This window comes from Diorhabda carinulata, chromosome 3 (assembly GCF_026250575.1).
Source record: "Diorhabda carinulata isolate Delta chromosome 3, icDioCari1.1, whole genome shotgun sequence".
NCBI lineage: Eukaryota > Metazoa > Arthropoda > Insecta > Coleoptera > Chrysomelidae > Diorhabda > Diorhabda carinulata.
In genome coordinates this window covers 5,437,731-5,460,139 of record NC_079462.1, presented here as the reverse complement: position 1 = coordinate 5,460,139, position 22,409 = coordinate 5,437,731, and the positions used below count along the sequence as shown (strand labels likewise).

The 22,409-nt window shown below is 32.5% G+C and overlaps 1 protein-coding gene across 1 annotated transcript in view; it reads left to right on the top strand.

The window, feature by feature from the left end:
• Positions 1 to 22,409, top strand: part of LOC130891370 (nephrin) — a 526,229-nt gene that overhangs the window by 393,326 nt on the left and 110,494 nt on the right. The window contains exons 4-5 of the mRNA XM_057796033.1: positions 10,295 to 10,405; positions 13,933 to 14,136. Coding sequence (XP_057652016.1) covers positions 10,295 to 10,405; positions 13,933 to 14,136 — 315 coding nt within the window. The remainder of the gene's footprint in view (positions 1 to 10,294; positions 10,406 to 13,932; positions 14,137 to 22,409) is intronic.

Genomic DNA, 22,409 nt, shown 5'->3' with positions numbered 1-22,409 from the left:
CTGAATAACCATACATTACTTATTTATCACTCAGTTTTTATTGATGAGCTTTATTATTTAATTCAATGACGAAAATATATACAAATTATTTAATATCCTATCCTAACCTCAATAGCAATAAAATGAAATGATCTCCATCTTCTTCTTTGATCTCACATTAAGATTGCCCAGAAATTGAGTTTGGATGTTGGTCGAAAAGTTTGGAAATCTCACCAGGTTCTACCGCTAGCGCCATTTGCATAAAGAGCGTAGTAATAAAATTTTGTTATATTAACTTTTCAAGTTGTGCTGGGACCCTTCTCTGTAAAGAAGCGTCGGAATAGTTACATCGTCGTCGGCATCGGCCCTTATGAATTACTAAAGCTTAAAGTGAGTAATGTTTCCTTGGGGTACAGATAGTTCACCTTTTGTGCAACACAACCGAGAGGTTTGTTTGAAAAATTGATTTTGCTGTTAAATAAAGAGCACTAAATAACTAGATAATCTCATTATTGAGATGAATTGATTTCACAACGAAGAATGATATTTTCTCACTGATCTATCTTTTTAAACAAGATTTCAGTTTATTATATTTGATTTGTTACATTATTAGTTGAAGTTTATTGTTTTCCTTATTAATTTTCTTCAAATTCTGATAGATAAGTATGGATGGATATTTAATTACTGATATTGTTGATATTCAGTTACTTTTTTACGAACTGAATATTAGTTATTCTCCAATATCTGTTTAGCAATTTGTGATAGATCAGGTTTTCATCAAATTCAACTTTTGTTGGCTTTGTATGAAGTGATAATTTCATATTATATTAGAATAGTGTAATATTACTTTTTTGGAAGTATGGTATTTAAGGTACATTGTCCATTACTATTAATGGTTTTTGTAAATTAGGAATTAACTGTGTCCAAATCCACTTTATAAATATTTCACCGTTCATTTCACCATAGGATTCTGACGACGATGAATTGGAAGAGAACACTAAATGGACATTTTCTGTGAATCCTTCTGATAAAACAGCGTGAACAATAGTAAAACGTTTATAGCCGCAACCTCCTGTTTTAAGTACGTTTAACACTATTGTCCTGCCAGGAACTTAATTATTGTCCTTTGGCATCGTATTATTATTTCACATGTTTATTCACTTATTTTGTTAATACATGTTATATAAGTTATTTCATACTATCATTATGGTTTTAATCGAGTTATCTGACTGGGATCCTTATTAGAACAGAACATACCGTTCTACAGATATTTTCAGCACTGTTGATACTCTCTGAATTATATGATATGGATAGAAATGTCCTTAAATAGATGTTAACTTCATTATAATACCTCCTGAACAGATGAAAGAGGTTGAAAAGTCCCCCGTTGTTTTCTTTCATCTCAAAATATTCAATCAAACTTATAAAAACCCATGTGCTCATAAATTCAGCTGTACTCAAGCCATTTTCTGAAATAACTTTTGTTTGACTCAATTCAGAAATTTCTACAGATATTTACAAATTGCGCAAAATTATAAAGATTATTTACCGATGTAAAATTGAATACTATTTAACACTAAATACACGTTAAATCCAAAAATTCGTTAAAAACATTACAGTGAACAAAGCTCACGTCAAATTCCACTTTTAGTACGGTCCGTTATTCACCTTACGTCAATTATATCGTTGACTCTTTTTACAATTACTACTGTCGATTTAAAGGAGATATTACGTTTATCTTGTAATTGGTCTTATGAAGATCGTATGCTGTTATGTTTCATTTCTGTTGATAGAAGAAGATTGTATGATGAAAATATGTGTTTTAGGAATTGTTAGATAAAAATACAAAACTGGCAGACGTCTTATATAACTGTATATTTCATTTGCAGTATCTGTCTTCAGTAAATCGACAACAGTCTTTGCTTGTCAGAGCGGTATCCTCTCCAGAATCTTTTAATAATGTTGCCAACCATTACACTGGTAATTTTTCAAATGTTGCAATGTCTTTCTTCAATGCTCCAAATTTGAAAATGCCAGTTTTTTGTAAGTGATGTTCATTTAGAAATACAAAGAACAGTATATTTAAATATATCTTGACTGTGGTATAAACATTTTCCGTTATAGTTAGTTTTCTGACAATTTATGTTCTTGTATTTGGTTCACTGATTATCAAAAGAGATCCCTGATGTACAAAATCTAAAATCACATTGCACTACAAACATACATAATGTCCATTATCAAACCAATACAAAATAAAGTATGTATTTGACTAAAAAATAAAAACTATTGGATAACAGTGATATATACTACCTTTGTTGCCAGATATTCTTCATCAGGAGCTTCGTATATAAAATTATTGAGTTGCTCTAGCATAAACGTTCTTGCCTTTTCAGCTACACGTTTCTCTGGTTCACGTTGGATGAACACAAGTAATTTTCTTTATATTGATCACATCCATATCATTTCATTCACAAAGATACTTAATATTTAGAGCTTAATTTGCTAAAATATGCCAAAATTACATTTACCAATTATGGCAAATCGACTAACGAATATCCGAGTCGCCCAAGAAATTATTCGATACCGGCATCAGAACGTTCCTGAAGTTGTAATAGAAATATGTTTGTCTTGCTCATATTTGAAATGCCCTCGTAGATATTATTTACTTAAAACCTAATAATACAGGAATTGATAGAAAATTATTTCAGTTGCCCAATGCAAAATTAAAAACTTTTATGAAAGTCCCTCATTAAACTGCTACGTGCCTTTTGAAAAAAATTTCTTTGTTCCAAACAGGCGAAAATCCCTGTCGAATACGCACGCCAATAATACGTATTGAACCAATTATCTCTCCAAATGTGTAACGTATATGTGAGTATGAAGACGGCAAATAACTTGTGTCGTTAAAACGCCTTATCTAAGTAATCTTCTAATAACATCACTATTATCCAGTGTTAGAGAGAGGCTATGTATAATTTTCCTATTCTAAAAGCCATTTTGTCCTACCAGATCTTGAATAAAGTTAGTCCAATCTATTTTGTGAAATTGCATTTAATCCAAATTCAGAGGAGCGAATCATAAGATAAGTGTGTAAGTTATGCCTAGTAGGTTAAGTTTGTTATTAAAGTGGCCTGCGATTGAGGCAATTAATTAGATTAATTGAATTACTTCCGATCAACGAGCAGAGAGCATTGTTTGAACCACCAGGTTAGGACCATGATATATTTTGTTAGGTAAACCGCTTTGGCACGTTATTTCACTCAATTACGTATCTTAGATCAAGATAAGTTATGTATTTAAATTAATTAAATTTTCCCTAAAGGAACTTTTTAAATAATGCACTCAGGTTAAGCAGTAATTTGTTTTTTTAGGGAAAAAATCTGTTCACAAAAATGTATTTGTGATGGACTATTATTTTATTATTATTAGAATCATCTACATTTCTCTTAAGAAAGAAAAAATGAAAATTGAGGACAATTTTCAATCAATATTTGACTCCCTAGATATTCACTAGATATTCAGAAATTCATTCAGTTGCCAAATATTTTGATTCTTTCATTGTATAAATTAAGTTAATTGAGAATTTATGACATGGAATAACTTTCTAGACCATTGGTGCAATATAGAGTTTTAAATTTGAATTTCGTGACTGGAAAACGAATTCTGATCAATGAGACATCGAATGCATTTGACAATAACCCAATAAAGATAATAATAGGAGAATTCAACGTGAAAATATGACGTGAACGGCTGGCAGATATTATAGATGATAGAAATGGATCGATCTGATCTTTCAAATCTCAGACTAACAGTTGCACACAATACAGATTATGAAAAAATAGAATCAGATAAAATTAGAATTCAAAAAAATGTGAAATGACATATTAAGAATTAAGGTACATAATATTTTGAAACACAGAAAACAGTAAATAAGAAGATATATATTAGAGTAAGTATCAAAACCTCCAACAGAAAAAGAAAACAGTAATCGTGTGGCTGAAAATCAGCGATGATGTAAACAGATCGAATAGAGAAATATAAGACCTAAACCTGACCTGAACATGTTATCTTGAACATACGAGTATATAGGAAAATATAAGAAATATGTGGAACATCAACCCATGATTCTATGATTTACTAGTTGATACTAGATGAGGAGAAATACCTTCGCCTTGTATTTTAAAATCTGAAGTAACCCATACACTTGAAGATGACCAAAAGAACGGTTGAACTAGATCGGATACCAATGAAGTTCATAAATAAATAAAGTTGAACTATCTAATACAATATATAACGTTATAAGTCTTATATCCCATATGCCAAAGACATTTTTGGGAATAATTCATGTGAAACGGAAATAGGAAAGAGAGCTGAAGAATCGGGACACGCTAGAGGCACTGTTTTGTAGAAATTTTTTTCCGCACAAAGACCGCGATCAATGTATAGACGTTTTTTCTTGACTATAAAAAGACCGAGATGGAGGAAGCAAACTAATAGATATGCTTCACAAAGTTACAATCCATGAAATTGACATTCGTATTTTGAAAAAGTTAATATTGGAACTAAATATCCTACATAAGAGGAGACACATACAACTTAGAGTACGACTCACCCACAATTATCCGAATGAAATCCAGCTAGTTTGTCATATTTAGGTGAACGGAGAAACTTACTAATTACAAATAGATACGCCTCCGATACAATCATTTTGCATAATATTAATGATGGTGAAAAACTTATGGTCTGAACATAAATGTGTGACATTCAGTCCTTCATTGATTGATGATGTGGACCAAGTGGAACAAGGGCTTAGAGGATTCATTCAATCCAAGTTCAAATTTCTAGAAAGGATAAACTTAGACCTGGATATCAGATTTAAATGTCGCTAGATATAACACATCCTAGTTTTAACAAAATATAACCTCTACTTGATGATGATAACAACGAATCTTCTAGAAATGTATTAGGAGTTGGAAAATACCATTTACTCTCACTGATATTGGAAACAAAAATAAAGTTGAAAACAACTGTTAGTGCTTCGTCGCTTACAAATTTGACGGTTGTTTATTATTATCGTAGACCTATCACAAATCAAAATGTTGTGTATAAAAGAAGAACTATACATTAAAATATAATATGGTGTGATTCAATTTACGAGTGGACTTTTATTTACTCATTAAGAGTAATTTTAAACCATTAAACTTGCTAAGCAAACTGGTCGTACAGGCAATAAACCAATAACATCAAAAGAATCCTTAATAGCCGTAACCAGGCAGCTATAATGGTAATAAGTATTTACAATATCTCCACCAAAGCTAGAATAATACATAAAGATGGCTTAGATAAACTAACTTATTTCAATAATCTTCAATAATTCATACTTTCGCAACTGCAATATTCATTAGTAAACAGCAACAACTGAAGATCAATCTGTAGATGTTTGAGTCATACTAGAATACTATCCATACCTAAAAATTGGACAATGAGAGAATTTGATATTCTGCAACATCCGTAATAAAAATTATGAATTTCATCATTGGAAACTACGCTTGATAAAACTATGATTTAGATACACGTAAAGATTTTACTGTTTCCAAATGAGGTTACAATTTCCGATAAAACTGAAGACAAATCTTTAAATTTGTGGCATGTTAGAAGTAGATCCATATTTGTGAAGTAGAAAAATTACGAATTTTGGGAAAAATACAGTAATTGCGATTACAGCAGATGTTCAATACAACAAGTCATGCGATTTTTATAACTTTTCAATACACTTAACAACATTCCGGATGGCTCAATTCTTCTTATCTCTGTGGTAATGGCATGTTTTTTTTTGATAAACAATTTTTTTCAAGTGACCCCACAGGCAATAGTCATTCATTCAGTTTTTCGGGTTTTTGGGTGTGGGATTCACGCATCTAACGAGGATTGTTACGTGATCAGTATCTACAATTATACCATTAATACAAAAGTGGCCTCATCGCAAAACATAACATCGCTTAAAAAATTTAGATCGTTTTGATTCTAAAGTTTTTTCATCATTAGATCTACAAACTGCAAACGTCTATCAAAATCGTCAAATGACAACTCTTGAAACAATATTACATTGTATGGATGGAATTTATTATCATGTAAAATTTCAATTTCGTGTTCGCGAAATATCAAGTTTCCTGTATATGTGTCTAGTACTCAAGTGTGGATGATTTTTGAATATGACACAAATATCTAAAGATTTGTTTTCAGTTGATGTAGTTTTTCTGCGCCCTGATTTGAATAAATTTTTACTGAACCAGTTTATTTAACTATTTTATCAATTTACTGACAGTGAATCTCGCTATGAAATTTCGGTTAGAGTATAAATTATTGAAAATATTTCACGTTTTTGTTGATTTCTACGCCTATCATCATTTCTTAATATGTATCATTGAAATATCAATTCGTTTTTTTTTCAGATAAACGATCAATTGTGACTTTCAATAAACTTAAACAATAATAATTTATTGAAACGTCAAATTTGTTATTGTAGCCTAAATGTATTATTTTAACTTCTGCGGGGATAACGCGATATTTCCGAAATTATGACATCAGATGAAAAATAATGATCACTTCTTAAGTATTTCTAAAAGCGAAAAATATACAGGGTGAGCCTTTTGAAATAACAACAATATAGATATCACCATAATACCCTACACAAAAATTTATAAAAATCGTACAAGCCGTTTCCGAGATAAATGAGGCGTAACATACATAAAACTCGCTCTGTATAATAAAATAGTTGCTTGGGTAAAGTGTTGTGATAATGGCATTAAATTGATAAGGGAACTATTCACAGAAGTTTGGATAACGATTCTATAGGAGTAATAGGTAGTAATGGGTTGGTATAAAAACAACTGCTATGAATTGGCATCATGTGGATAAATACGGTACATAACGAGATAAAGTAAAAAATACGAGTATGTACTTTCATTTGGTTGCGATTAGATAACTGTTCACGGCAAGACTAGATGTACGTTGAATTTTGCTTTCGCATATAAAAATGTTTGTTCTCATGGAATATCCTCTTGATAAGGAAATTAGGGTAACTTGTTATTTGTTATTGTTATTTTCCCCACTAGTTTCATGAATCCAATTCCTAAATTCATTCTTGTGAAAAAATATTGTTGTAGAGACAAATTATATATTCCAGAAACTATGATGAAAAAATTGCTGATGATATCTACCTTTAAAACTGAAATTATATCATGCATCCGTGAAAGACGAAGATGTTCTTTGAAATACTTCCAAAATAGCTTTCAAAGTACAAAAATGTGAAGAATATCATAATATGTAGTATAATTTTACAATCAGCTCGTAAACTTCATTCACCGAAAACAAACTATTATTCCCTTCATTACATTTTTATAACATCGGAAAACTCAAGATATATTCAGAGCTATAGTGCTTCATTCTTTCCCATCAATATTCCAGCTGCATTTGATATAATAGATTATTCACTCTAAATTAGTATTTATCATCTCAAATAATGTCGAGAGTTGAATTTTATCACGTTCAAGGAAACATTTAGACACATTTATAGGTGATTATATTAATCATTATACAGTGAAATAAGAAATATATGACTGAAATGAATGAATGGATCAACAAAACTAGATAATATCACGATACACATACACGCTGTTCCTATACGCAAGCACGCGCGATTTCCCTCGCACAATGTGACGTCACGTTGGAATCACAATGTTAAGTATAATGTATGCGATATACCTGTTGATTCCAAAAGTAATATTTGATGCGCAGACATATCTATATATGTATTATTTATATGGTTATTGAATTTGCCCGTTAAATTTCATATTCTTGAGGCCGCGTGCGGTTTACAAGGAATATAATTTCCTGCCTGTTTCTTGGAATAAGAGACTATATAGAATATGATTAGCAAAATCATGAATTTATTAAATTTAATAATATTCATTCTGGTATATTATGTGTGTGGTTGTTTGTGCTATACGACATTCATTTACCATATTTCAAATTAATACCATCCTCTCGACCACAGGGTCATGTCCATTGCTTCACCAAGTCTTTTTTTTTTTGAAACCAAAGTATTTAGTACCGTTTCTTTATTATTGATTAGTGTTTTTGCATGTAGCGACAAAATTAGAAAAGTACAATCGATTAAAAGAAAATAACAGCTAGGTCAACCCTTTGTTTATTGCCTCTTAACACAAAAAATTACACAAACCCACAAAAACCTAGTAAATACGTACAATTCCAACCTAATCTTAATGATTAAGGAATCATTCCGATTCCAACGTGACGTCATGCGCGAGGCATGTCAGATTTGAGCCGACATTTCAGCATACCGGTGAGTATCGTGGATAATATATGAAAAAGATGTTGTGTATCTCATTAGAGATTTTCTGGTATGAACGAAATTAATATTATTTCAATTCTATTCACATTCAACTTAACTGTCACTTTTGTGGATGATTTTTTCCACAATTGGAACAATATAATTTTATAGACTTTCACGTAAAATCAAAGCTTAGAAATAGACTATGCCTCTATTCACAATATTTCGGTATCTCTTCGTAACAATATTAGTCAAAACTGGTTTTATTGATCAATTTCATTCCTTTACAAAGTTTACATTCATAATAATTATAATCTTTGTAGAAATGGTAACATTTCACAAAGAAGGAATTCACACTCAAATTAATTAACAATCAAATAGAATTGGTTAGTCAGATTCTGCATCATTGTGGTTTGTAAATAAGAAAGAGAGTATCGGATAGCGGAAGATAGTAAATAAGGGCTACAAAGGAACTTAAATGAGTCTTATTCTGAGAATGTTAGCTGAATGACGGAATAAGGATACTTGGAAAATGGCTAATTGTTGGAACTGTAATTTAATTGATATTTGTTATGAAAGTTATGAAATGAATGAATCGCGAAACTACGATTAAAAAAAAATTCAAGTTGCTCATTACATAGAAGACAATCTTTACTTTATGTTTTTTTGTTAATATATTTGATTTGTTAATAATTATAAACTGATAATCGTAAGTGTAGGACTATAGTTTGATAGTTTGGGAGGGATTTGTTGTGTGAATTCATACGAGGAAAGATAAAAAATAACTATTTAAACGACAATATTTGTAATTACAAAGCAACGCTATGACCTTAAAAATACCTTTATATACAACTGATATTCTCTTCCGCCGGTACTACCACACTGTCTTCTCATAATTTTTTTCATGCATGGAAATAATAAAAAGTCACACGTGGTATTATCAGGCCAGTGAAGTGCGTGGGGTCAAGTAACTATGCCATTTCTAGCCAAAAACTCTAAAAAAAAAAGATCTGTCTATGTAGATGCATTACAATATCGAAAGAATCAGCCTCATATGAATCGTGTCTTTTTTGACGGAAGCTGTTGTGTAAATACTTCTAAACAAACGATTTCATTGACGATCTGATCTGGTGAAAAACTCTACGTGACCTGCTCTTGGCATCAAAACACCAAATCAATATCGTTGTTATGTTTGATGTGACTTGATTATATTTTTGGGAGGGTTGACAATGACCTTGGACAGAAAATATTGATCAGTGTTTTTTCGAACCACTTCATATTAAACTCGATTTTTTCCGATTGTCAGTCAAAATCCGAGGAACAAACTTCGCAGCAACTTTTTTAATATCGCTATTTTTAAACCGTACAAGCATTTCCCATGGCATCATTTTTGTTAGCTGTTGTCAACATTAAAGTAGTTTCAGCTGCATTTTTACCAATGGGAACCAGAATTTCACTACTACTCGTTGTTTATTTATAATTAGCATAAAGACAAAACAATTACTAACAAAAAAACGATTACGATATCTAACATAATTCCTGTTATTATTGGGTCTCCGGAATTAACGCTGTTACGTGTCTTCTAGTAGAAACTGGAATAATTCTTATTATTGAAGGAGTCATCAACGAATTTCTCACCATTTTTATGCATGAATTCGTCAAAGCCATGGTTTAGTGTCATTGGGAGTAATATTTATAAAGTCGCATTATTTATTTTATTCATACTGGTTATATATCTTTCTAAGTAAACAACAGACTTCAAAAACCTTGTGACTATTATTCAAAATTTTTCGACAAATAAATTATCACGTAATATCGTCAAACGTGTCCGATATATGCATAAATTTTTGATTTTTTAGAATATTTGAGGAATCATCTTACAAAAAAGTGAAAATAATAATAATTTAAAACAATTTAAAACGATCAAATAACAAATTTCATTTGGTTTTAATTTTTTTCCAGTACCTCCTGAAAAAATTACCATCTTCGATGGACGGAAAAAAGATAATTCAGTATTATTAGGACCCTACAACGAAGGTTCCAATATCAATTTAGTCTGTGAAGTTAAGGGAGGTAAGAATTTTTTGTTATATAATAAAATAATTAGTTATACAACAAATCTATTATCATCATCCAAACCGTTATAAAAAATACTACCTGCCTTTGGGAATTTTTCATATCAATATGTTTGATAACAGAGAATGTATTAGGAACACATACTTTACAGCTAATTGATCAGTGTCTATCATAGAGAAAAAGTAATTAACAGATGATCGAGATATACTGCGATCCGAGGAATCATATCAAATTTTGTAGCATGCCATTCGGCTCTTATTCAAACACACGATGTTCGACAGTATGCAGTTCAATTAGAAATGATTGATTATGTTTTAATATCTGCTGTAAGTATTTTCTATAAATAATTACAATTTATGATGATCTTCTCCAGAATGTCTCTTTATGACGAACGGATTCCTAGGCATGTACAACGATCTAAAAATCTCCTAAACAATAAATTTGATCGAGCTAAACAAAGAGTACCTTTTTTCTAAAATATCGATTGAAAAATCCATATTTGCTATCTTTAGATTGTACAGGTTGTCCCTGTAAAAGTTACAGATTGTTAACCATTGGGCATGATCTGCCCCTAGCCTTCAGATAGTAGTGTAGAATTATTTCTTTTACACACACTACATGGACATACGTAATCATTTGGAAAATAATAATATTCGAATGTTAAATCCAGACAATATACTTAAATATAAGTTCTGATCCTGGCTTATAACTCAGGAACGAGGAGTCGTGTGAGAATTTTTTTTTGTTTCACAGCATTACTTTCACGTCATCTTCTCACTCCCGAATTTTTGGCATCAAGTCCTCTAAATGATGATGAAGATGATGTATCCTCAAAAAAATTATTCAGGGAAAAAGTATCCATATAAAATTACCTCATTACTGTACTGATTGTATCTGATCGAAAAGAGGTTAGTGACGAATCGCTTCTAACAATGCTTCATAAAGCTTATGGCTGCACTGAATATGGCAAAAAAAAAACAGATCGAAAAACATGATACAATTGCTATTACATATCGAACATTAACTAGGCTTCATTAGAAACTATTCAGTTAAAAATGAAATTTTGAAATACTATAGAATTTTATTAAAAAATATTCGAAATTTTCTCTTTTTTCTATCAACGTGGTTATATTGCGAAACGCAGTTTTCAATTAATTCGATTATAAATTCGATTATATGATTTTGGTTGGAAATAATAGAAGCTTTGTGGCGTGTAAGTTTATTATCCAATCTGTAGCACAAATTACTATGTTCATTGTGAATTTTTTCTATTTTAGGGCTCATATTTCAATCTATATATCATAAAGCAAATTTTTAATAAAGCAACTGTTTTTTATTTAGAAATGTTGAACAATCACATAACGGATTCCGATTTTTCATATGTAACTTCCAATACAACCCACAATTAGTTATTCGTCTATTCATATATACCTCTGATCTTCTCGTATTGAGACTTTCCCAGGTAACCAAGTAAGATCAGCACTAGAAAAGTTGTGGGAACTATACTACTTATAGTTTCGAAGGATATAAATTTTGATTTCGACAATAAATTTATGTTTAGGAAACTCGCTGCTGAATAATCACAAATACCGACATTAATCTCATTAATAACTTTCAGTTCAGTTTCAAAATACCCTCAATATTAAATTCAAATAAATCTCTGCTAACTCTCAACTTCAACATACACTGGGTTCATGGAGAAAACTAACCTGATTATTAGTATCACTCCAATATTTATTCATAAATTTAACATTCAACATGAACTACCGCCCAGCCTGCCTAGAGTTGGTTCATCGATGTCGACACCTAGATGGTCCCCATCAGGGCCAGTGACTTTATTGATGCCCAAAACTTCTCAAAGGCTTGGGTATCAATAAAGCCACTGACCTTGATGGATTGTGACCAAACGTATCAAATAAATGCGCAGCTGAACTAACAAGTGGGCTATTCAAACTCCTTTCTATATCAAATAATATATCTTTCCTGCAAATTAGTAACTTGCTGGGGTTTAACCCACAACAACAAAAAAAGAAAAGACGATCCCCAGAAACTGCCGTCGGATTGCTTCAATTCCAGCCATTGCCAAGGTCACGGAGAAAATCATTAAGCAGCAAATTTTAAGATTGCTTGAGTCTGCTATAATCATCAGCGACTAGACTGAAGCTATAGAGATATATGAGGCATCCAAAGCAATAGCACTGAATATATCGAAGACTTATAATAGAGTTCGGCATGACCACCTTCTAATTAATACACCATCGACTGGCATAGTCGCTTTCTCAAAGTCCGATCCTTCCAGGTCGCTATCGATAGCCCAGAAAAGTTTGAGGTCAACGCTGTTGCTCCTCAAAGACGCATCTTGTCACCTACTCTCTTTCTCCTGTTCATCAATCTACACAATCCACAACAATATATCACCACTATCAATACCGACATTCTGAAGTTTAGTGGCAGCAATCTGATTGAGTTTGAAGTAGTACAGACCCAGAAGGCTGGCCCGACAGCTCAGGTTTTGGTCCTGTCTGGACACAAAATATCACAATCACCGCAAATCCGCTTGTTTATTGTAAAGGTTGAGAGCAATATGTCCTGGCATAGTGACGTGGCCGAATTAGCTTCACAAAAAACTGCTTTACCGATGCTACCACGGCAGATTCTCTTTCGAGTTATCCAATATAATTTCACCTATAGCAGTATTTGCAGGACCTACTCGACAGGCAGACGTGCCTCATGAACACCGAGCCCGCAGGCAGACGCCCGTTTTTTCTCGTATCTTCACGCAGCAGGCACTACTCGAACTACTCGAGTCTAATAGATTTTACCCCCTAGTACTTGAATTTTACATAAAAAGAAAGAAAAACTGTATCTTACTTTTAGAATGAGAGTCTGTATGTATATTTTGCATTATGGTTTTGAATAATTCTCACTTTTCTATTGTTGGAATTGGTATCCTAATTTGTTTCTCTACACATTCCTATTTGTATTTATCATTGTGGGATATCCAAGTTTTTTTAATCCTGAAAACATACTTTTATTCGAAAAACTAAGAATATACGATTAAGTTAACCTATCTACATGAGACTTTCATCAATACGGGGTACCACGATTATAAAATGATGTATATTATTCAATTGTCTTCTAAAAGTATCATAGAATTTTCAGATATTGAGCTTATTGAGCTGTCATTATATTGCTCAATTATCATTGTTGAGAAGGCTGCTTTTAGTAATTGGATTATAATGTCATCTAATTTATAAGAATGGGACGAGATATCTAATCATGACATTTTGACGATCATTATTATTGTCTCTTCGCTACGTTGGTTCTTTTGGTCTCATATTCTTGACATTCTTGGGATGCTTAACATCTTTATGTAGTAAAGTCGATATAATACGTGTGTCAATAGAAATTAGAGTTTCTTCTTCACAGATCAACATGAAATTTTATTTTTTACTAGAGTACTAAAAATCTACTGGTAATAATATAAAAAATTTGTGAACTTAATCATTGATTTATATTTGCAGGTCGACCCAAGCCAAAGGTGATTTGGTTCCTTGAAAATACCATCATCGATGACTCCTACGATGTACGACCTGATGGTATAGTTGTGAATCATTTGACATTTCCAAATGTTGGTCGACAACATTTACACGCAAGACTGATTTGCCAAGCCAGCAACAATAATATTATACCTGCTGAGACGAAAGTGGTTGTATTAGATATTAATTGTGAGTAAAAGCCAATGCAATATCCTCCAATATATCCTCTCATATCAGTACTTTTGTTTGTATTTTCGTTTGCGAACGAGATAATGATTTATTCTTAGATATATAACAGTTCATTAGTTAATAAACCCAATTTCCAAGTAATAATAACTTCAGTTACTCGTTCTCGTTTCTAATTGGTATAAAGTGTACTTGAAGATATACAGTTTTCTTTATAGGGTTCCTGAATAATTCAAATATGCACCAAATAGAACAATTGGATAAAAAGCAGTTTTGTTTTAGAAGAGGATTAGGAACTAGGGAAGCACTATTCACTGAAGTGCAAAGATTACAACAAAAAAGTGTATTTTTTTTTTCATTGATTTCCAGAAGGCCTTTGATAATATAAACTCATAGCGAATTTAACAACTATTAACTTAGATCCAAGCGATATACGATTAATCAAAAATATATATTACAATCAAACGGCAGAAGTGCTTGTTGAGGACATGGAAACAGACTAAATCGAAATTAAATTCAATAGGGAATTCACCAAAACTGCATTGCACTCTTTCTTCATAAATATTCAATCATTATTCTCAGTTTATACTTCAGAAAGTGCTGGAGGAGAGACATGAGGGGGTAAACATCGGAGTAACAACTTAAGATTCGCCAATGATACTGCTATAATGGCTGAGAATGAAGATCTTCAAATCATATTAGAAAGAATCAACCTAGAATGTGAAAACGTAGAAATCACTATAAATATTTGACTACATTCATGGTTATAAATAAAAACCAAAATATCAATATTAACCCTATTCTCAAACTGAATGCTTAAACAAATAGAATGGGTGCAAAAATACAGGTATCTTGGTTCAGTCATTAAAAGCTCAAATGGATCCAGTTGAAGGAATCAAGATCAGAATTGAAATGGCTCGAAAGGCATTTATCAAGTACTCCTCAATGTTTGCAAACAGAAATCTAAACCTCTACGTCAGAATAGGATTCATGGAATGTTATGTGTGGTCAGTACTGCTGTACGGAATGGAAACTTGTATCTGGAAAGCTCAAATGATTAAAAAACTTGAGGCATTTGAGATGTGGCTCTACAGATGCATCCTGAAGATACCCTGGACTGACAGAATCACCAACGACGAAGTACTAAGACGTATTGGTCGCAAAAGAAAGTTGTTGACTTGAATTATTGAGATAAGAAAAACATTTTACATAGGACACATCTTACGCAACGATAAATACCTACTGCTACAGAACATAATGCAGAGCAGAGTAGAGGGAAAGAAAGGCATCGGCAGGAAGAAGGAATTCTGGCTCCGTAACATAAGAGAATGGATAAATCTCAGCGTCTGAGAATTGTTTCATGTTGCGAGGGACAGAGACGCATTTAAAAACGTGGTCACCAACCTTCAATGGTAAGACGGCATGAGAAGAAGATATATCCAAAGCTTTTGTTTCCGGAACTATCAAATTGGGTCTAGAATCACTAACATTTCAAACGCTATTTTGATGTATGTGAAGTTGTCAATTACTTGCAAAGCAAATTATTCATATTTTGTTTATGATTGGATATAGATAGAGATCAAAAATAGAAGCGAAAGTTATACATCTATAAAAAAAATATCTCAACCTACTCTACTCTACATAATGCTTCTGTAAATCAAATAGAAAGATAATTTAGAGAACATAAACATAGAGAACACAAACAAGGCAGATATGTATTGATATTGTCCTCGATAGCGGATATTCTTCGGTACCGTGCCTGTCTTCAGTCGCTGACTAACTCCATGACAATCTGGTTGCATTGGTCTCTATTTCTCGCTACTCTGAATTGTTGTTCTACCCCTAATTCCATCAAATTTATAATATTTCGTAACCACGATTGCTTTTTGCGACCTATTCATTTTTTTCCCTCAACCATTTCCTGAATGATCAGGTGAAGGATGTGATATTTGGTACCTCGCATTTCTTTCAATTTCTTTCCTAAATATAATCAATCTAATCTCACGAATACAGATATCTGGTTTCAACAATTTGATGCATCTCTTCGTTTTGTAAACCATTTCGAATCTTGATGCTCTGTTTTCAAGTTAATATAAAGGTAGAAAAGGGCATATTAAATGCCCACTCAATTTTGGCAATTGCTGATAATAAGAAATGATTAACTTCGCCCCAAACCATTAGGAATGTTCAGAACGATTTCTAATCAGAATCCGTTTATGATACTGATTCAAATTTTAATATGAAGCTGCAGTTACATCCAAAACTAGCCGTTGCCTGAGAGAGATTTCTGCTGATTTTGATAGTGACAATGTGGATGATAAAAAAATACTCTGAGAGGCGAAATTCGAGTCAAATCTCACAGCTGAGATCTCCTAACAATAATTCCATTGCAAACAAAAATATACTATTAATATATTAAACCCAATAGTTCCTGAAGTTGTTTTGACTAGCAGGTGAAGAATTATAAAAAATTAAGTGGGAATGTAGTGTAGTTATTGAAATCATATATCAATCGAAACTTTTTTGTCAGTTGTCTCATTTATTAGAATATTTCCGCGAAAAAAACGCTCACAGGGTCTCTCAACTCTACGCAACTAAATGACTTCATGAAAAAATAAAGGGTCGTTGTGATAAAATGGAGACTCATTTCCTGACTGTCGCCAAGGGGACGAAAATATGTTGAGGTAAAGGTGCTAAGAAGGGAGCAGGCGTTAAAGAGTTCATACAAAACTTTTTCAGTAGAATAATATGGAAATAACTGTATTCTCTAAATATACAATGTTCTCCCTCTAATCTTTAAAAATATTATACATAATACAGTGAAATTTTGAAACGGAATTAAGGGTTGCGAAGCTCTCTACTGGTGATAAAAAATGAGTGTAGTCAGAGATGACGCCACTAGGCATTAAGAAATCTATTAGTTGATAATGTAATTTTTTTATTTCCTTATTTATTTAAACTGTTTTGCAATGCTGGGATAAATTAATAAAAACTGTATTTTATTTAATTAATTCATTTAAACACTGACACTGGACTTAACTAACTTATATAACTATATAATAAAATTATCCTCAACTCATATATTCACTATTTATTAACTACAAACAAATAAATAAAAAGGCCTTTCTAGAAATAAATTAAAAAAACCAAGTAAACAAATCGCCTCTATGATAATTACAGACATCAAACGAGCCGGCGAATTCACCAAATGTTAAACTTTCTTTATAACCAAGCAGGACCTGCTTCACAGTCCATGTCGTAGACCACCTTTTCACAGTGATAATAATATCGTTGTTGCTCAAGAAAATTTGGACCTTTGGCCCAAAAAAAAGTTGTGAAGTTGTGTTGAGTTGAATCGGTTTAAAAATCAAAATTCCAGCTCAGTTCAATATGATTATAAAGTTTTTTCAACAGTTTCAGTAGCTTGTGGCAGCTGTTTGCTTCAAGAAGCGAATTGGTAAATTTTTGAAACTATCTTATTTCGAAGATTTATTTTAATTTGATCTAATGGGACACAAACTGATGTATTTACTGACAAAAGTAACAGTAAAACCTATTTCGTCAGCGACTGATTTGAAATGATTCATCAACTCACAGACGACGACTATGAACGAAGACTTGAATTAGATGAAAATGTGGGCAATGGTGCCTTTTCCAAAATTTTCAGACCTTTATAAGCATATTTGTTTAGTTTAACGCATCAGTATTTGCTGTTAAGCCGTAAATAGTGTTCAGATGTTGCAATAATTCTCCATTATCAGTGAATGGAAAACTTATTATTTTAAATGTACATGATTGCATAAAATATGATTACCCCAAATTTACTGTACAAGAAACTGTCGACAGATGTTCCCGAATGACTGGAGCTGGAAATTCCTACGTTTTCAAATTATTTCGGGGGAGAAAGATAGCAGGCCAAGTGAAACCTACCAAGAAAAGTCCAGGCAGACCAGTAAAAGTCCTTGATGAAGACACCAAAAGTGTAATTCGAAGAAAAGTTCACTCTTTTTATTTTAAAAAAGAAATACCCACCCTAGATAAGATTTTACTGGAGCTTCGCCAGGATGACAGTATTCCGTTGAAAACTAAAAAACTTTTATGGACCACTTTGGGAAATATGAATTTTGTCTGGGAAAAGCATAAGCGTAAAGCACTTTTACTGGAAAGCAATGAAATTGTTTGAAGGCTACGAAAATACTTAAGAAGTATAAAGCAGTACAGAACAGAGCAGAAGAAAATATTTTATCTTGAGTCGTGAGTCGATTAATGGAGGTTATACAGTACCAAAAATGTGGCAAGACAAAAATATAACCAGTGCTCGCCAAGCTTTGATGGAAGGCCTGTCAACGGGTATTAAGGTGCCTTCAGGTGAAGGGAAAAGATTAATAATCGTCCATATTGGAAGCGAAGAGGAATTTTTAAAAGAAGGTTTTCTAAGTAGTGTCGGTAGTGCCTTAAGAAGACTATTTTGGCGAAATGATAAAATATCTTCCGGCTGATTCAGTAGTAGTTATGGATAACTCAAGTTATCATTCTCGATGGATAGAGAAAACTCCAACTTTATCTTGGAGAAAACAAGAAATTATTGACTGGTTAACCATCAAAAGTATTGAATTTGAAGATAATTTGATAAAAAAGAAATATTAGCTATAGCAAATTAACACAAACATCGTTTTATGAAATATTCCGTGGAAGATATAGCAGAAAATCATAACTGTGCTGCGCACACCGCCATATCATTGCGAACTAAATCCTATAAAACTTATATGGGCGCAAATGAAAGGATTTGTAGCAAGACACAACACGACATTTAAAATAAAAGATGTTAAGCTACTGTTCGATCAAGCCATTGAGGAGGTGACACCAGAAAACTGACGAAAAGCAGTCCAGCATGTCATTAAAGAAGAGGAGAAAATGTGGGATCTTGACTACTTGATCGATCGGACCGTCGAATCGTTAATTATAACGTTAAAAGGAGATGACAGTTCCTCAAATGATGAAGAAAATTATAATTTTTCATAATTTAATTTCTGTACAATGTATTTTTTGTATAAATTTCAATAAAAGATAAGTGTACCTAAAACTATGTATATAATACCTAATTTTTATTCTGTTGAAATAAAATTCTTTCGTTTTTACGAGTATCCTGCCGGCACGCCTTTGGCACAATATTTTCAGTGTTTGTGAATGGATAACAATAGGCTAAACCCATATATTGACCCCTACTAAGGTAGTACTACCTGCACTTGATAAAAAAAATTTTTACAATAAAATCAATGGCAAACTATGAAAGTAGCTTAAATATTCGTTGGGTCACTCTGTGGTCCCTTTGCCTACCAAATGAGTTTTTATTGCTCTATATATTCCTCAAATAAACTATAGGTGGTGCTCTTCCACACTTTTATGGTGCACTGGAAAATAAATTTGAGGATTAAGTTTAATGGAATAGACAGCTCGATCACCAGAACTTATATATTTGGATTTTTTTGTGAGGAAACTTTATCAGATCCTATTGACATTTCAAAACAATTTTCTTCTGCAGAATATGCGAATATTTCTACAGACACATTTGGATACAAAATATGTCACTATCACGTAGTAAATAGAGATCATTCAGAGAAACTATTACAGTAAATTCTTCCATTTCCAATTGATAATCAACATCAAAGTCTTAATTCCATTCAGTATGAATGAACAAAAAAATATTAGTATCATCGAATATTCCACTATTCAGTATTGATGTGATTTTGATCACTTTTGTTGCTTTCGAACAAATCAACTATTTCAATTCAATGCACAATAATGAAAACTGATATGGAATATTCTGTGAGCACCATGCTAATTTTAAAATCGAAACGCTCAAGAGTTTCTATTGAAGATTGATGTGAAACAGATGCATTAACCATAGGTTGAAAAATACCTGTCACTTTAATTAGTAGCGATGCGTTCACCATCAAAAAGTCACCCCTTTTTCATTTAATTATGTAATAAAGTTCTATTATAACCGACCATGTTGAGAAAAATGAGAGCGAAACGTGTTTCATTAATTACGGTCGACTATACACTTGAATCGCAAAGTTTTCATTTTCCGCGGTTTCACGACTAACGATGTTTGGCGTTGAAAACGTACACAACTTGGCAAACTTAATGCTATTACAAACACGATTAGCTATAACTTTTTAAAACCAAGCTGGAAGTTCGTCTAAATCAACCCTCCTATAAATTTAAGTAAGCCTTGCAATTTATTTGCTTTCATACCTGCTGTTCTTGTTTCTATCAGATGTCTGTTATATAAGGATTGCTAGGAGGCGAATTTGTTAAGTTTACCTTAATGCAAGTAGAATAACTGAGGATAATGCCGGCTTTGTTCTGCATGAGAAATTAGCGTACTGTGAAAGAGGCAATGAAAAACAACGAACAAACACGCAAAACGAAGTTGCACGGTTGCAGATTTCTCGATGCAAAGATTTACGAACAAAATGAAATACAACCGCTTTAAACCCTTTCTTCAGGTATTACCAAATTGATTGTGTCATTTTAATTCAGCAAGATACTATAGGAAGAATAGTGAGATGTACATGAAGTTTTATATAGCAGCAATTTCTTACGCTGTATCTCTTTTAACTAGTAGTGGAGCGGGGAGTACGTTGTTACAATTTTTAGATTATTATCAGAATAATTCTATCGTTAGTATGTCGATTCATCTATTAAAATATGACTAAAGAGTTATTCAAATTATTGTGATTTGCTCACAATGGACAATTTAATAAAAAACGTCGATTGTAACCCCCGGTCACAAAACAATAAAAACATTTTTATTCGTAATGTACGAGGATGTATTGATATCTAGTTAGCCTAGACCAGTTCCATGCATAAACAATATATTGCGTTACTATAACAACGAACAATAACTTATTAGAAGTGTAAGTGTGAAGTTTGACGTCGAACAAGTAAACCAGAGTTACGTAATAAATTAAAAGAAAAAAGATTTCCACCGAAATTGTGAAAATCGAAAAAATTGAGTATCGAGTAATCATCAAGTACCTGTATTTAAAAGGGTTAAGAGGTAAACAGATTTACAAAAATATGCTCAATACCCTTGGTCATCAATGTCCCTCGTATGCGACCGTGAAAAATTGGACTGGAAGCTTCAAAAGAGGTAAATTTTCCATTGAAGATAATGACCGATCGGGAAGGCCAGTTTCTGTGTCAGTCCCCGAAAATATCGATGCAGTTCATGACATGATTTTATCAGACCCTCGAATTGGGCTAAAACGGATATCTGAAGCACTGAATCATCTAGTTCACGTCAATTTGGACATGAGAAAAATTGCTGCAAACTGGATCCCCAAATGTTTTAATGTTAACCAAAATCGTGCAAGGGTAGAAGCATAGCGTTCGATCTGTGCTCGATTTGAAAACGATGTAGACTTCCTAAACCGAATTGTGCTATGAATGAGACTTGGGTACTTTTATACGATCCAGAAACAAAGCAACGATCGATGGAATGGCGACACTCTGGTTCTCCAAGACCTAAGAAGTTTCGTATCCAAAAATCTGATGGAAAAGTTCGTACTTCAGTTTTTTGGGATTGCCATGGAGTAATCATGATTGATTTTTTGGATAAGGATAGAACAATAACTGGAGATTATTATTCGACATTACTGACTACTGTACGGAAAAAAATTGAGGAGAAAAGTCGCGGAAAACCATCCAAAGGTGTTTTGTTTTTGCAGGACAAAGCCCCTGCACACAAATCATGTTGCCATGCAAGAAATTCGTGATTTAGGGTTTGAATTACTACAACACCCCCCTTATTCACCAGATTTGGCTCCGTCCGACTATCCTCTCTTTCCTCAACTGAAAAAAGTTTAAAAGGTCGTGAATTTTCTTCCAACAAGGAGGTATAAAAGCTGTGGTGGTCTGGTTTGCAGAGCAAGAAGAAACATTTTTTTTTGAAAGGTCTAGAGACGTTGCAGGTTCGCTGTAACAAATCTATCCAATTAAGAGGAGGATAAAATAATTTGACATTGAAATTTTGTTTGTTTCTATATTAAGTTAAGAATTTTTCAATATATCCTCGTATAGTTATGTAATTTGTATTATATTTGTATGTATGTACTCTCGGTCCCGACAGACATCGCTTTATCTGTCTCAATAGAAATTTTTATTAAAAATTCATTACAATATCTAACTTTACATATATGGTTATCACAATTTGACCAATCTACAGCGTGTGAGCATGTATATACTATGAGGAAAGTTAAATATAGAGG